At 45.8% G+C, this 16,320-nt stretch overlaps 1 protein-coding gene across 2 annotated transcripts in view; it reads left to right on the top strand.

The window, feature by feature from the left end:
• Positions 1–470: 470 nt before the first annotated feature.
• The window catches only part of LOC133390534 (cytochrome P450 2D15-like), a 30,038-nt gene continuing 14,188 nt past the window's right edge, over positions 471–16,320 (top strand). Inside the window, exons 1-3 of one of the 2 annotated variants that reach the window (XM_061639325.1) lie at positions 471–741; positions 3,074–3,245; positions 13,642–13,794. In XM_061639325.1, the coding sequence (XP_061495309.1) occupies positions 529–741; positions 3,074–3,245; positions 13,642–13,794 (538 nt within the window). In that variant the 5' untranslated portion in view covers positions 471–528. The remainder of the gene's footprint in view (positions 742–3,073; positions 3,246–13,641; positions 13,795–16,320) is intronic. The other variant, XM_061639326.1, reaches the window with a different exon arrangement.

Below are 16,320 nucleotides of genomic sequence, written 5' to 3'. Positions count from 1 at the left end.
TTTTTTTAAATCAGCTTCAGGAAGATTTCACGCCTGATTGGTAGATCAACCCATTTGTCTTCCAGGTGTGACCAATGAAAAGGCTTTGCTGCAACTACTCTGGCTGCTGGTGAAGTAACTGCCACCCTGGGCTCCTACTGGGAGGAAGGGAGGGATATAAATCTAATAAATAATAATAATTAATAATAATAATGTGCCCACAGTCTTAGTCTTTCCTCCCATTTCCTTTAGCTTCAGGGGGGGGCAGGGTGTGCAGCAGCTTATCTAGCACTTTAGATGCCCTGAGCTTCATCCCACAAGGTTCAATGTGCACCAGTCACTATTTAAAATTCAGAAAAACCTTGCCTCATAACAAAGATAATTATATATTATATAGATGATGTGACTTCAGAGGTGTGGCAATTTGCCTTTCTATTTAAATCTTACCGATATGATGTTCTATAACCCATATAATTAGAACAACTACAAAGTAAAGAAGACATTCACAGGGAAAGAATTCAAGAGTGGAAGCAACGAAGGGGGGAAAAGATGCAGGAGGTGCCATGGTTATGGACACTGATCATATTCTGCTGGAATAATTTTACAATTCTGATTGTTTTTCTCATACTCTTTGTTCTGTTGCTTGATCATGTGAAGAGAAGGACGAGCTGGAGCCATTATCCACCAGGCCCATCCGGTTTGCCTTTCTTGGGAAATTTGTTGCAATTTGATATCAACAATATTTTTGAAGATATTGAACAGGTAAGTTCCAGAGATACAAACAGCTCCATAATAGCCTGGAGAACATACATCTGTGGAGTGTTGTCACACATGATAGATGGATCCTGATGGATTCCTGAGAATGATGAGCTTCTGGCATGTGTGCAGTTTCTGTAACATCCCTGGTCAATGTGTCTGAATATAGAAATGATCCAAGCTGCAGCCATGCTTGCTCCTAAGTACCATTTCCCACTGAATAAAGCCCATTCAACTCCTTGGTACACTCAGGAGCTGGGGCAATGAAGGAATTAGGACAATGTTTGGAATCAGTCTCCAATCCTACTTAGGCAATATTCAGTGGACAAGGCTGTTTCTCATCCTAAGGAGTAAGAATGCCAAGGGGCCAGATGACTGTGTATATTCTGAGCCTTACCATTCAGCAATTTTGGGTTTTCACTGGGAGCAGAAAATATATGATGGATAGGCAGATTTAACAAAACTAAAAGCATTTATTCTTCTGGGAAGTCTGGAGGCCCTTAGAGTAAGGAAACAGATATTTGATTGATTGACTGGCTGGGTATGCATGTTAAATTTGGGGCTGCTGTTGTAACTGTGATTTGGGGTGATACCACTGTTTTATTCATAAGAACATAAGAAGACCCTGCTGGATCAGGCCAGTGGCCCATCTAGTCCAGCATCCTGTTCTCACAGTGGCCAACCAGGTGCCTGGGGGAAGCCCGCAAGCAGGACCCGAGTGCAAGAACACTCTCCCCTCCTGAGGCTTCCGGCAACTGGTTTTCAGAAGCATGCTGCCTCTGACTAGGGTGGCAGAGCACAGCCATCATGGCTAGTAGCCACTGATAGCCCTGTCCTCCATGAATTTGTCTAGTCTTCTTTTAAAGCCATCCAAGCTGGTGGCCATTACTGCATCTTGTGGGAGCAAATTCCATAGTTTAACTATGCGCTGAGTAAAGAAGTACTTCCTTTTGTCTATCCTGAATCTTCCAACATTCAGCTTCTTTGAATGTCCACGAGTTCTAGTATTGTGAGAGAGGGAGAAGAACTTTTCTCTATCCACTTTCTCAATGCCATGCATAATTTTATACACTACTATCATGTCTCCTCTGACCCGCCTTTTCTGTAAACTAAAAAGCCCCAAATGCTGCAACCTTTCCTTGTAAGGGAGTCGCTCCATCCCCTTGATCATTCTGGTTGCCCTCTTCTGAACCTTTTCCAACTCTATAATATCCTTTTTGAGATGAGGCGACCAGAACTGTACACAGTATTCCAAATGCGGCCGCACCATAGATTTATACAACGGCATTATGATATCGGCTGTTTTATTTTCAATACCTTTCCTACTTATCCCTAGCATGGAATTTGCCTTTTTCACAGCTGCTGCACACTGGGATTTTAATCCTGTATCTGGGAGGGGACTGGGGGGAGTACCCCCATAAAGGTGGGCTTGGACAGGGGAAGGCATGGTGTGGATGGGTCAACAGGCCTATTCCATATTCCATTATTCCCCAGCTGGGTGATTCCTGGTAGATATCCCAGTTTACTCTTGGTTCTTCTGGTTCTGTTCATAAATGCCAAATCAGTCTGCAATAAAATCTCTTTCATCTATAATGATGGGAGCTGACCTAATTTGCAGTACCAATACCTGGTTGGAGAAGATGACCTCCCTCTGCAGTGACCTTCTGGGTACTCAGTGCAGCACCAGCATAGACTTGAGGATCAGGGAAGGGGGGTTTCTGCAGCCTATAGAAATTAATCTTCCTCTCTAGGTCATCAGTTTGGTGGAGTGCTAATCTTCTGTGTTTATACTTTGTGTTGGGATCTCAGGACAGATTAGAAATTATGCCAGTATACTGCCCGCACTGCTGCCCATGAGTCTCTTATCACGGAAATCTTGTAAACTGCCTCGGAAATAATTTTTTATAAGTCGAGATATACACAGATTAAAGAAATAAATCTACACTAGACCGACTTAATAATCATTCCATTTCCCAGTGGGATATGAATGGACTGTCTTTTTTTAATGGAGGCCTAGAGAGCTTTAGGGGGACCTGGAGGCTTCTCAACACCCTCACCAAACTACAGCTCCTATGGCAGAGGCGGGGAATCCATGACCTTCCAGTTGTTTTTGTACTCCAGTTCCTATCAGCCACAGCCAGCCTGGCCAAAGGATGATGGGAACTGTAGTTCAGCAACATCTGGAGAGCCACAGGTATCCCATCCCTGTCTGAGGGATTGGGTTGGGGACCATCACAGTTCAACTTGAGCACGACTGATATATTATACATGTATAATGTATCAGTTTCTTGAATTTCTTAAAGATCTAATTCTCTCTTTCTCCTGTTATGTGAAACAGAAAAGAAAGGAATTTGGAGCGGCCTTCTCTGTTCAACTTGGATGGACAAATATAGTTGTGCTGAATGGGTACGAGCTGATCAGGGAGACATTTGGCCCAAAGTCTGATGTCTATCTTGACCGATTACTGATTCCTTTTCTTCATACCTTGGGATATGCTAGGAAAAAAGAAGGTATGTGAATATCACTCATTGGCTGAAAGCTAATTCCCCCCCCCCCCCGGCAGAATGAATGTGTTCCTCTGTGCGAGGGATGTAAGTAGGCATTGTTTTCCATTCACAACATGCAGCACTGTTCTGCTGCATTTTGTTACTATGTTGTTTGTTGTTGTTCTGTGCCTTCAAGTCGACTATGACTTATGGTGACCCTATGAATCAGCAACCTGCAAGAGCATCTGTCATGAACCACCCTGTTCCGATCTTGTAAGTTCAGGTCTGTGGCTTCCTTTATGGAATCAATCCATCTCTTCTTTGCCCTTCCTCTTTTTCTACTCCCTTCTGTTTCCCTGAGCATTACTGTCTTCTCATGATGTGTCCTGCCCAGAGCCGATAGAATGAGGCTGGAGCGTGTGTGCAAGTAAATCTCATTTTATTAGAGTAATGGATACATCAAAAGCTTTGCGCTTCATAGGATACCTATGCTAACTCACTAAAGTCCCTAACTATACTCTAGACATGCTCTGCAGCATGTGAAGGAAGTTGACTCAGCAAAAAAAAAACCCGAGGCAGCAGGCTTATATGGGAAATGTTTTTGAACGTAATCACTGACTTCTTCGTAACTCCTGTCTTTGCCCGGTCCGTTTCTCGCGGCGGCGGGAACGAGGAGACAGGGGAGGCACCTCTAACTGCTCATCCGAAGACACCTGCTCTTGAGCAACAGGCTCGAGGTCAAGAGGCAGTGCCTCATTGGAATCCTCCTGGGAACTGCTTGAGAAAGGAGGAGCTGGCACTGCCTCTGAAACTTCCACCTGCAAGTTCTCTGCAACAACTGGGGGCGGTGCGCTCAGCTCCTCGGGAAGGGTGTTACTCGTGGGAAAGGGTTGGAGAGCAGGCTGCCCCCTCCCTCACGATTCTGCTCAGACACAACAGTCCCCAACTCTGCTTCTTCTGACTGTGGAGGCGCCTGAAGTTCATGCCTCCCCCCTTCCTGTCCCTTCAGAGTTGGCTGCAGCATAACATCATCCCCCCCTCCATGCTTTAACCCTTCCCACCCCTGAGGTCTAGATTTCTCTGGATAAGCCTCATGGAATTTTCTCACCAAAGTCGAAGCGTGCACATTCTCTTCTGTTTCCCAGGAACGTTCGGTTGGATCATACCCCTTCCAATGAATCAGGTACTGAAGATGCCCTCTGCGTTTTTGCGAGTCCAAAATCTGTTCTACTTCGTATTCCTCCTCCCCCTCCACCAACGACGGCGGCGCGGGCTCCACTCTCAGATGGTGAGGGTCTGGGCCAGCGTCCTTGGTCAACAACGCCCTGTGGGAAACTGGGTGCATCTTGAAGGCGGGCGGCAATTTTAGTCTGTAAGCCACGGGATTAATCAGTGCCTCCACCTCAAAGGGCCCTACACACCGATCCTGCAGTTTACGACACCGGCCAGTCATAGCTAGGAAACGTGTAGAGATCCAGACCTTGTCCCCCACTCGTATGGGGTCCCCCTCTCTCCGGTGCTTGTCAGCTGCGTGTTTGTAATCCGCTTTGGCCTGTTCTAGTTGTTCTTGGAGTAGCTGTTGCATAGCGTGATGTTCCTGTAAATAATCCTCAGCGGCTGGGACGGAGAGACTGTCTTTTGGGGCAGGGAAGGCTCGGGGGTGGTATCCAAAATTGGCGAAGAAAGGAGTCTGTTGCGTGTGTGAATGCACAGCATTATTATAGGCAAATTCTGCTAAATGCAGGTAGGACATCCAGTTATCCTGTTGATATCCCACAAAACAACGTAAATATTGTTGCAACACTGCGTTGACCCTCTCGGACTGCCCATCCATTTGGGGATGGTGGGCAGACAACAGTCTCAGCTCACTGTGCAGTAACTTCCACAACGCTTGCCAAAAACATGAGGTGAATTGTGTGCCCCGATCAGAAACCAGGCTGTCTGGCAGACCGTGCAGCCTATACACATTTTGCACGTACAACTTAGCTGTGTCTTGAGCGCTTGGGAGTCCTGCACACGGAATGAAGTGAGCCATTTTCGAGAAGGCATCAACAACCACCAAAACTGTGGTTTTCCCCTGCGAAGGTGGAAGGTCTGTTATAAAATCCATAGTAATCATTCTCCAGGGCCCTCCTGGAGTAGGGAGGGGTTCTAGTAGCCCCGGTGGCTTCCCAGTGGTATGTTTAGCCCTCATGCAAGTGGGGCAGGAGCGGACGTAATGCTCTATGTCCTTCTTCACCTTGGGCCACCAGAACTCCCAAGTGACAGCTTGAATGGTCTTAAAAACCCCAAAGTGGCCTGCCGTGGGGTGTCATGGCACTGACGTAATACCCTCACTCGCAGATCTCCGGGGGGCACATAAACAGCTTCCTGATGGTGCAATATGTCATCCTTCCATATAAGGTCCTTCAGTTCTGCCTGGGGTGATGCTCCCTCATCAACCCGCTGCTCCTGCACGAAAGGGTCCCGTTGTTGCGCCTCGCGCACTTCAGCTTCCCAAGAGTCTTGGCAGGCACCTACTACTCCCCGCTCAGGAGGGATTATGTACTGTAATGGTCTCGGGGTGGGATCCCTCAGGAATTCAGGCTTCCTTGAGAGGGCATCAGCCCGTTTATTCTGTGCTTGGGAGATATAATGAATTTTGAAGTGGAACCGAGCGAAGAACTGAGCCCAACGCACTTGCCTCTGATTGAGTTTGCGGGCGGTATGAAGACTCTCTAGATTACAATGGTCCGTGCGCACCTCGATTTCATGCTGCGCCCCTTTCAGATGGTGTCTCCAGGCTTCAAAGGCATCTCTAATGGCCAACAGCTCCTTTTCCCACACAGTGTAGTTTTGTTCAGAGGCGGTTGGCTTCCTGGAAAAGTAGGCACAAGGCATCAGCTCTCCCCCTTTCTGGGTCGGTTGCAAAAGAACCGCTCCGATCGCGACATCCGAGGCATCTGACTCTATTACAAAAGGGAGCGCCGGGTCGGCATGCTGTAGTATGGGTTCGGTCGCAAACCATCGTTTCAGGCTCTCAAAAGCCTCTTGTGCAGCTTCTGTCCATTTGAAAGGTCCTGAGCCCTTCAGGCAATCCGTGAGCGGTGCGGTCTGATGGGAGTAGTTGGCTATGAAACGACGGTAGTAATTCACAAAGCCCAAGAAGCGTTGCAAATCCTTCTTGGTCTTGGGGGGTTGCCACGTGAGTACACAACGAACTTTTTCTGGATCCATTTCTACTCCTGCTGGAGAGATCCGATACCCCAGAAAGTCCAACATGGTTAGGTCAAACCCACATTTTTCCAGCTTCGCATAAAGATGGTGCTCCCGTAACTTCTGCAGCACTGCATGCACATGCAAGTCATGTTCTTCGGGAGTATTTGAGTAAATCAAAATATCATCCAGATAAACTATCATGAAGCGGTCCACAAAGTCCCGGAAGATGTCATTCATGAAACTTTGGAAGACTCCAGGTGCTCCTGACAGCCCATAGGGCATTACTAAATACTCAAACTGACCATAACGAGTCTGAAAAGCCGTTTTCCATTCATGACCTGCCTTAATCCTCACCAAGTTGTAAGCCCCTCTCAAGTCCAGTTTTGTGAAAATCTTGGCAGAACACAACCTCTCCAACATTTCCCTAATGAGCGGCAGCGGATAACTATTGGGGATAGTGATCTGGTTTAGAGCCCTATAATCATTACAAGGACAGAGCTCCCCCCCTTTCTTCTTCACAAACAGCAGGGGGGCACCAGCTGGGGACTGTGAAGGGCGAATGAAGCCTTTCTTCAAATTGGAGTCCAGAAACTCTCTTAACGCTGCCAACTCTGGTTCAGATAGAGAGTAGATCTGCCTGACGGGGATGCGTGCTCCAGGCAGCAAATCAATGACACAATCATAGGGTCGGTGAGGAGGGAGTTGCTCCGTTTCCTTTTTATCAAAGACCTCCCGAAAACTACCATACTTGGCGGGCAAAGTTATCTCCCCAGGGGAAGACATTCCTGCCAACACCTGTGGCTCCTCTTCAGGCTGGCAATGTTGATGGCAGTACTTGGAGGTAAAAACCACCACAGCTTCATCCCAAAAGATTGTGGGGTGGTGCTTAACCAGCCAGGGCATACCCAACACCACCGGGAAATGCGGTAAAGAAGCCACATAGAACGACAGGTCTTCCCAATGCCCAGGGACCTTCACTTCCACGGACTCAGTCACCCTAGTCACCCCCTCAGACTTCAGAGGCCAGCCATCTATAGTTTCCACTGCCAACGGCTGGCTCAATTCTCTTGTGGGAATAGCGTGGTGTAGCGCCAACTCTCGATCTATGAAACAAGAAGATGCTCCGCTGTCTATCATGGCCTTGGCTGGGAAGCTCTCGCCTGAGGATAGTGTGATGCAAATAGGCAACAGAAGGGCCCCTTGAGATGGGAGCGGTCGTAACGGAGGCTCAGTATCTGTAGCACCCCCCAACTCTCTAGCTTCTACGAGAGCTGGGATGTGAAGTTTTCTGGCGGCTGGGATCTTCCGGTTTTGGCTGCACAATTTCTGGCAAGGTGTCCCGACTTTCCGCAATAAAGACACAGTCCTTCCCTCCGGCGTCTTTCCCTCTCCTCCTCTGTCAACCTCGGTCTAGCCCCCCCTATCTGCATGGGCTCCTCTCCCGAGACAGTAGGGATGCCAGGATCGGGCACGGGGCACGCCCGGGGCAGCAGAGCCGCAACCTGACTCCGTGAAGTCTCCATTTTTTGCTCCAACTTCCTTCCTTCTAAGCAGCTGTCTATCTGTAAACTCAGTTGAATCAAACCCCTCAGTGAGTCGGGGTGTGTGGAGCACGCCAGTTCATCCAACACTTCTGGACTCAGTCCATTTCTGTAGAAGTACATCAAGGCTGGGTCATTGTACTCCGTCTCCTGAGATAAAATGCGAAAAGCATTCGTGTATTGCCCTACAGACCCCTTTCCCTGTCTCAGGGTCCCTAACTGGCGAGCAACTGTCTCTTTCCTCTGGGGGTCTCGGAACATGTCCCCCATCGCATTCTTGAAAGCGTCAAACTGGCACAATATCTGGTCGTTGCGAATCAAATACGGGGTGGCCCATTTTGCTGCTTCCCCTTCCAATAAACTGATGACGAACGCCACCTTTGCGTCGTCAGTTGGGAACTCGGCTCAGCGCACTTGAATGTACAACTCACACTGGGCTAGAAACGTGGCAAACTGTTCACTCTGGCCCCCGTATCGTATGGGGAGCCCCACTGGAGACTTCACTGGGGCTACCGCCCCTGGAGGCGCAGCCTGGACTTGGGCAACCAAGGCATGGAGATTCTGGTTATCCATTTGCAATGCTTGCGTTGTGGCTTGGAGGTTTTGGTTCTCGGTTTGTAGGGCTTGCGTAGTCACTCGGAGGTTCTGGATCTTGGCATACAAGGCTTCCATGGTGATAGGTACTCCCCCTCTTGCTCCGTTCTGGTCCATGTCATCCGCCATGGGAACAGGCTCAAGTAGGGATGGTCGCTGAGTCAAACTGTCCTGCCCAGAGCCGATAGAATGAGGCTGGAGCGTGTGTGCAAGTAAATCTCATTTTATTAGAGTAATGGATACATCAAAAGCTTTGCGCTTCATAGGATACCTATGCTAACTCACTAAAGTCCCTAACTATACTCTAGACATGCTCTGCAACGTGTGAAGGAAGTTGACTCAGCGAACCCCCCCCCCGAGGCAGCAGGCTTATATAGGAAATGTTTTTGAACGTAATCGCTGACTTCTTCGTAACTCCTGTCTTTGCCCGGTCCGTTTCTCATGGCAGCGGGTACGAGGAGACAGGGGAGGCGCCTCTAACTGCTCATCCAAAGACACCTGCTCCCGAGCAACAGGCTCGAGGTCAAGAGGCGGTGCCTCATTGGAATCCTCCTGGGAACTGCTTGAGAAAGGAGGAGCTGGCACTGCCTCTGAAACTTCCACCCGCAAGTTCTCTGCAACAACTGGGGGCGGTGCGCTCGGCTCCTCGGGAAGGGCGTTACTCATGGGAAAGGGTTGGAGAGCAGGCTGCCCCCCTCCCTCACGATCCTGCTCAGACACAACAATCCCCAACTCTGCTTCTTCTGACTGCGGAGGCGCCTGAAGTTCATGCCTCCCCCCTTCCTGTCCCTTCAGAGTTGGCTGCCGCATAACATGATGTGTCCAAAGTTACTCATATGCATCCAGTTGTCCTCCATGAATTCATCTATACACCTTTTAAAGCCAACTAAACTAGGGGTAGAGATGGGTGAGAATTTTGATTCAGTTCGCATTTCAAGCAGAATTTAGCAAATTTGCACTTTACAAAACAATATGAGAACCGAAACACAGCCATCCTTTGAAATTTGCATTTATTAGAATTTTGTGATCCAGTTCGCCAACTAAACAATATTTACAGAAATGCATGTATTAGGGAAAGTGTGCATACAAATGAATATCTGAGTGAAAATAACAGGCAAAAAGGCATGATGTGATGAGAAATAGCTTGCACAAATGTCTACCTTTGTCAACACTGCCTACAAAAATGTGTTTATTTGGAGAAATTAGCACTAAAATGGTGGAGAATTTTCATGAGGATTTTTTTTAAAAAATTCGGAGATTGCTGCAGAAATGTAGAGAACTGAATTTAACATGGAAAAATGAGAAACAGAGAACTGAAATGGACAGAACTTTCCATCCCTAATTAGGGGGCATCCCCACATTCTGTTGCATTCAATTCCATAAATTCAGTTGTTTTGCATGAAGAAATGTTGTCTTTTGTCTGTCCTGAATCTACTGCCAATCAATTTTCTTGGATGACCAAGAGCTACAGTATTAGTTCTGAAATACAAGAGGCTAGCCCACCAGCTCTTGAAGACACACCTCTTTAGAGAAGTATTCCCCTGATCTCCTGACCTGAAGCTCATGTTTTAGCTGCTTTAATTGCCATTGTAACTGTTTTGGTATCCTGTTTTAATGGGCTTGTTTTATTACTACACTTGATCTTAGCCAAAAGGCCGAGAAGCGATGTTTTATTGCACATTTTAATTGTGGGTGTTTATTTTAATGTTTTTATAAAATTGTTTTATTGTGTGTTTTAATTATGTGCTTGTTATAATTGTAATAGGTTTTATACTTGTAAACAATTTAAAAGCCATCTTGGCAATTAAGTGGTATATAAATCAAATTATAATAATGATAGGAGAAATTTTTCTCAATCCATTTTCTCCATACCACACATAATTTTGGTAAACCTCTACCAGGTCCTCCTTTTGCCAACCAGGTTTAGCCTTTCCTCATAGGGAAGTTGCTCCAGCCTCTGATCAAAGAGAGCCCAAATAGCTGAGCAGGAAGGAAAGTGGAGGAGAGAGACACAGGAAGCAGGAGAAAAGAAAGTGATGGTAGAGGAAAGCAGGCAGCAGAGGCTGAGGCAAACCAGGAGGGAGAACCAATGGATGTATGGCGAGTGACCATGGAGAAGACTCAGACAGGAGACCAGGAAAGCAACAAGAGAACAGCCATCTAGCAGATAAGTGAAGGAGCACAGAGGCTAATGGGCACAAAGACAGGAAGGGAAGAGTTTGGAGCAAGGGGCATAGGGCAAACCAACGAGGAGTGGAGCTGGTGGTCTGCAGGATTTGCTCCAGGAAGTGGAGTTTGAAGAGCTTGGGTCCTGGAAATTTTGCCTCGGAAAGTGACCACTCTGACTGACCTGCTGACAGGACCCGTGGAGAGGCAGGAGACTGTGGACTCTGAGAAAGTCTTGATAGCCAGTGACCACCACCCCCAGTTTGATATAGCATAAATTCATTCATTCATTCTTTCTTTCTTTCTTTCTTTCTTTCTTTCTTTCTTTCTTTCTTTCTTTCTTTCTTTCTTTCTTTCTTTCTTTCTTTCTTTCTTTCTTTCTTTCTTTCTTATTTCAATGTAATAGTTGCTTGGTCTGCATTTGACCCCTGATCTTATGCCTGTTGCCCTGGCTCCATACCCCAATCTTCATATGCTGAGCAAAGGTCTGAAGGGAGAGTCTGCTATATTCATGGGGGCTCCTCCACATATCAGAAGCTCCAATTGCACAGGACTCCCAAGCTTATGTAGGAGCTTCCACATGAGTGCAGCTGGTTCACCTTCCGGGTCTTGATTTTATATGTGTGGGGGGGGGGGGAGCCAGGAGGACAGGCAACATATTGGGAATGCAGTCAGCAGTACAGCCGCACTTCAGTTGTGTGGAACACCTTTATGTGATTAACATGAAAAGGGGACTATAAACTACATCTGGTGACAGTGACACTATTTGTCAAACATCTCCATGTGCTACTGCTCAAAAAACAGATAGAGGAAAATCAGATTTGAGTTGCTGCTCCAATTGAGCTGATGGCACTTTCTTTCACAATACATTCTTTTCTCTTTTTGCTTGCCTGGCTGCTAAAGTATATTTATTTTGCCATGTGCTGGGTCAGTGCCAGCAAAATCCTTGGCATCACTCCTCCTGGTGGTGGACTCGGCCATCCTTCCCTTCCCTTCCTAGCAAGAAGGCACACCAGCAGCTGCAGAAAGCCAGTAATGGTAGGGTGGCCCAGAACCTGGTGGTGACCAAGTGTCCTGGAACCTAGTGGCAGCATGGCTCGGAACTCAGCAGTGGCTGAGTGGGAGGCCAGAGGCCACAAGTCACAGCCTGAATCTCAGCCACAATGTGTGGGTGGGGCCAGCCATGGCAACCCATGGAGGGAAAGGAGGGAGTTATGGTGCCCTGTGGGGTGGAGGAAGGGAGAGCTCTGGCCATGTGTAGGGACGAAGGGGGGCTTTGGTGTCAGTAGGCAGGGTTGGTGAGCTAAGCAATCAGGGGCAGTAGCCCCTAATGCTTTAAATGTATGGTGTGTACACAGCTATAATGGCACTTTGGGACAATGCTATGTCAGGGGCCCAGAGGCATTCTGGGGGCATTAAAATGATAGACACCTGTCACAATCACTCAGGTTCCAGTGTTGAAAGGACCACCAGGCCTGCATGCAAGGGTATGTGATGAAGTGAACTGTAGTTCATGAAAGCTCATGCCATAATACATTTGTTAATCTTTAGTGCCACAAAACTCATTGTCATTTTTGTTGCAGCTAGGGGGATTGTTATAGGATAGTCTCGAGGGGCAGGGTCTTTTGTGCTGGGCTCCAGATCTCCTGCCCCTTCCCTGCCTGCCCATTTTTATTTTTTTTAAAAAGTTACTTTGCTTAAGGGCCTCTAAGGCATGCTACAAACCATAGTACCAGTGAGACCCCCAACCACCTGCCATCTTAGCTTGCTGAAAAGTCAAAACATGTATATATAAATATACATCAGCATATGTAAATTCATGTAATGGACCTGTACCCTGGCTGCAAAAGACTAACATGGCTACCCTTCTGGGGAAAGTAAGTAATGTGCACTTGTAAACTCTCTGTCAATACAAGTTTGTACTGGGAGCCAAGAAAACAAATTTGAAATACTAAGGGAAGTATAAATCTGAATGTCATGCCATAATTTCTCTCAAATAAGTCTAATGACTTATTCACTTGGAAGATGGTTGAATTATTCCTTCTCTTCCTCCCCATTTCCTTTTGGAATATTCTTTGCAAGGGTCTCTATGAAAGGAGCCATAGTTCAGTGGTAATGCAAAAGGTCCCAGGTTTAATCCCTGCCTGGACCATCCAAATGCAGCAGCACTAAGACACACTCCTGCACACATTCCCAGAGAGCTACTGCCAGTTGGAAGAGATAACAGTGGGCTACTGTCCTTTCTCTGTAAAGGCAGGTTCTGTATGATCTAGCAGTGGCTGTAAAGACAAAGCAAGGGTTTATCTCATAAAGTTACCAGTGGTTTCATTTAAAATACTGGCAAGATGGCATATGGCCCCATCCATGGTGGATCAAAATGATGAAAGTAGAAGAGAAGACTGAGTGCTGGTGGGAAATGGCAGATATGCTGCATATCTAATGGGGTTGACCAGTGATGCTGAGATTGTGAAGTTTAGCAATATTAATTGGGATATTAATTGGATTAACTTGATGGGGTATTAAAAGAGGGTTGTTGGCTATATGGAACATACCCAAAAGTTTGAAAAGGTTTAAGCTATGTATATTAATTCATAAATTTAAATATTGATTCGTAAATTTAAATATTGAGTTATTTATTTTAAGAGTGCATTGGGTTGTATCCAGTGCTAGACATAGAGTAGACCCTTTGAAACTAATGGACATGACTGACTTAGTTTCATTAATTTCAGTGGGTCTACTCTGAGTAGAATTTAGGTGGATACAACCCACTGTTTAGTATTGGTGACTACTGAGAGTGTCTCAGTTATAAAGTTGATAATAATAATAATAAATTTAAAGAGTAAGACAGCTAGGAGACAATGAGGCCAAACAATATGATGTCAAGAAGCTGACTGACTCAAATTTCTTTCCAATCCCTTTAGGATTGTTCTTTGCAAGCTATAGTCGTGGCTGGAAGGAGCAGAAAAAATTCTTACATTTGACCTGGAAACGTTTTGGAGTAGGGAAGAAATCACTGGAACAGAACATAACTGAGGAAGCCCAATATTTGTGCTCAGAGTTCGAACAGAAAGAAGGTGTGGCTCATTTCTATGGATTTGAGGGAGATGATAACGTGTAGGGCTTTTTTGTGATAGAACTCACTGGTACAGAGTGTTAATTCCTCTTTCTTTTTTTGGCTACCATTGGCAACCATTTTGTGCTGGCACCCACAGCACTTTCATCAAGACAGGAGTACTGGCACCTCATTTTTTACCCCCCCCCCAAAAAAACTGCTCAAGAACCTGGTAACCATTATGGGTGTGCAACTGGTCTGTGCTAGAGGCAAATTGGGGTGATCTGGGGCAATTTTATCTCTCTCCACATTGAACCATGACGTCAAAAACCCCTTTTTCTGTGCTCTCTTTTTTATTTATTAGATTTATATCTATATCTATATAATTATCTAATAACTCTGTACACTATATCTCTGTTTCTCTAATAAAAGTTGCAATCACCAGGCCACGGCCAAAGTATATCTTTGAATATGGATACCTCATGTATGGTTCCTACAGACAACCTTTTTAATGAGCATTCATCCTGATTTGCCTGCTTTTTTGAATGCTGATGCCATTTGTAATGCACCTAAGGGTGGGGAATCTCTGGTCCGTGGGCCAAACGTGGGCCAAGATGCCTCCCCATCTGGCCTTTTAGGGCAAGCCACACCCAGCCTACAACTGATGCCATCTATGACATCATACATGACATCAGGTGTGAGGCAAGTAAGGGCTTCAGCAGAAGAATCAGGAGCTTAGTATGAGCTCCTGACTGTTCCTTTGCTGGGGCAAAGCACAATCCCACCCCCATCAGCAAATGGGCAGTGCAAGCACATCTTGCTCCAGGAAGGGGAAGTGGTTTCTGCTGAAAACAGTGTTAAAATGGAGGGAGGAAATCTTCAGCTTGGCAGCTTCTCCCTCCCAGTGCTGCTGTTTGAACCTTCAAAAATTACAATTTCTAAGAGCTGAGTAGAGCTGTTTGAAAGCCATTTTTGAAAGCCTCCTCTAGGATGCACACCTTAACGTGGTGAGGGGGTTTGAGAGTGTTGAAGAAACTAGCAGGGGCACCCAAGGCGGAATGGTCAAAGCTGAGACACCAGACTAAGATGCATCCAAACTCAGGGGAAGGGAATGGTAAACCACCTCTGAATATCTCTTACCACGAAAACCCTATGAACAGAGTATCCAAAATGCAACACGAGAGAGTGCTGGAAGATGAGACCCCCAGGTCAGAAGACACTCACTGAGCTACTGAGGAAGAACAAAGGACAAGTATGAGTAGCGCTGTGACTAATGACGCAGCTGGGTCAAAGCCGAAAGGAAGCCCAGATGGTGATGTGCACAGATGCGAAAGGAGAGTCCAGAGTTGTACGACGCACACAATAGGAACATGGAATATGAGAAGCATGAACCAGCAAAAATTAGAAATTGTCAAGCAAGAAATGGAACATATCAACATTACAATACTTGGCGTGAGTGAATTAAAATGGACGGGAATGGGACATTTTCAATCAGGCAACTACAAAATATTTTATGCAGGAAATGAGAAATTAAGAAGAAACTGGGATTGCTTTAATAGTGAGAAGTGATGTAGCAAAAGCAATTAGGAGCTACAATGCAAGGTCTGAGTGAGTGATATCAATGAGATTTAACAGGAAACCTATTAACATAACCATCATCCAACAGCAAACACAGAAGAAGAGGAATTGGAGAGATTTTATGCAGACGTAGAGGAAGAAATTGATCACACACCAAAACAAGATGTGCTGATGATCACGGGGGACTGGAATGCAAAAGTAGGGAACAGAGAAGAATTGTGGGGCAATGGGGCTTAGGAGACAGAAATGAAGCAGGAGAGAGACTTATTGAATTCTGTGAAGCCAATAATTTGTTTCTTGCACGTGGACATCACCAAATGGTCAATATAGGAATCAAACAGATTATATAATTGGTAGCAGAAGATGGAGAAGTTCCATACTTTCTGTGAAAACAAGACCAGGAGCAGACTGTGGTACAGATCATGAACTGGTCGTATCGAAAATCAGAGTAAAGTTATAGAAGAACAAAGCAATCATAATGCCAAAATACCATTTAAATAACATCCCAGAAGAATATAAAGATCAAATAAGGAACAGGTTTGAGGCTTTAAACTTAGTTGACAGAGAACCAGAAGAACTATGGAGTGAAGTCAGAGTCATTATCAAGGAAGAATGCAAAAAGACAATACCTCTAGTTAAAAAGAGAGAAAGACCTCAATGGATGACTGAAGAAGCTCTTAAAATGGTTAAAGAGAGAAGGAAAGCAAAAGCAAAAGGAGATAGAAACATAGTCAGAACCCTAAATGCAACAATACAACGACTAGTATGTAGGGACAAAGAGAACTATTACAATAGCTATTGTATAGAAATAGAAGAGGACAACAAAAAGGGAAGAACAAGAGCCCTATTCCAAAAGATTAGAGAAATGAAAGGGAAATTTAAACCACAAGTAGGGATGTTGAATAAACAACAGGGGCACTGTGATGTTCCTGTAAGTTAGCATCTGTAAATATGGTAAGTGCCGGTCTAT

The sequence above is a fragment of the Rhineura floridana genome, chromosome 8 (genome assembly GCF_030035675.1).
Source record: "Rhineura floridana isolate rRhiFlo1 chromosome 8, rRhiFlo1.hap2, whole genome shotgun sequence".
Lineage (NCBI taxonomy): Eukaryota > Metazoa > Chordata > Lepidosauria > Squamata > Rhineuridae > Rhineura > Rhineura floridana.
Note: the sequence above shows the minus strand (reverse complement) of the source record. Positions and strands in the feature narration are given on the sequence as shown.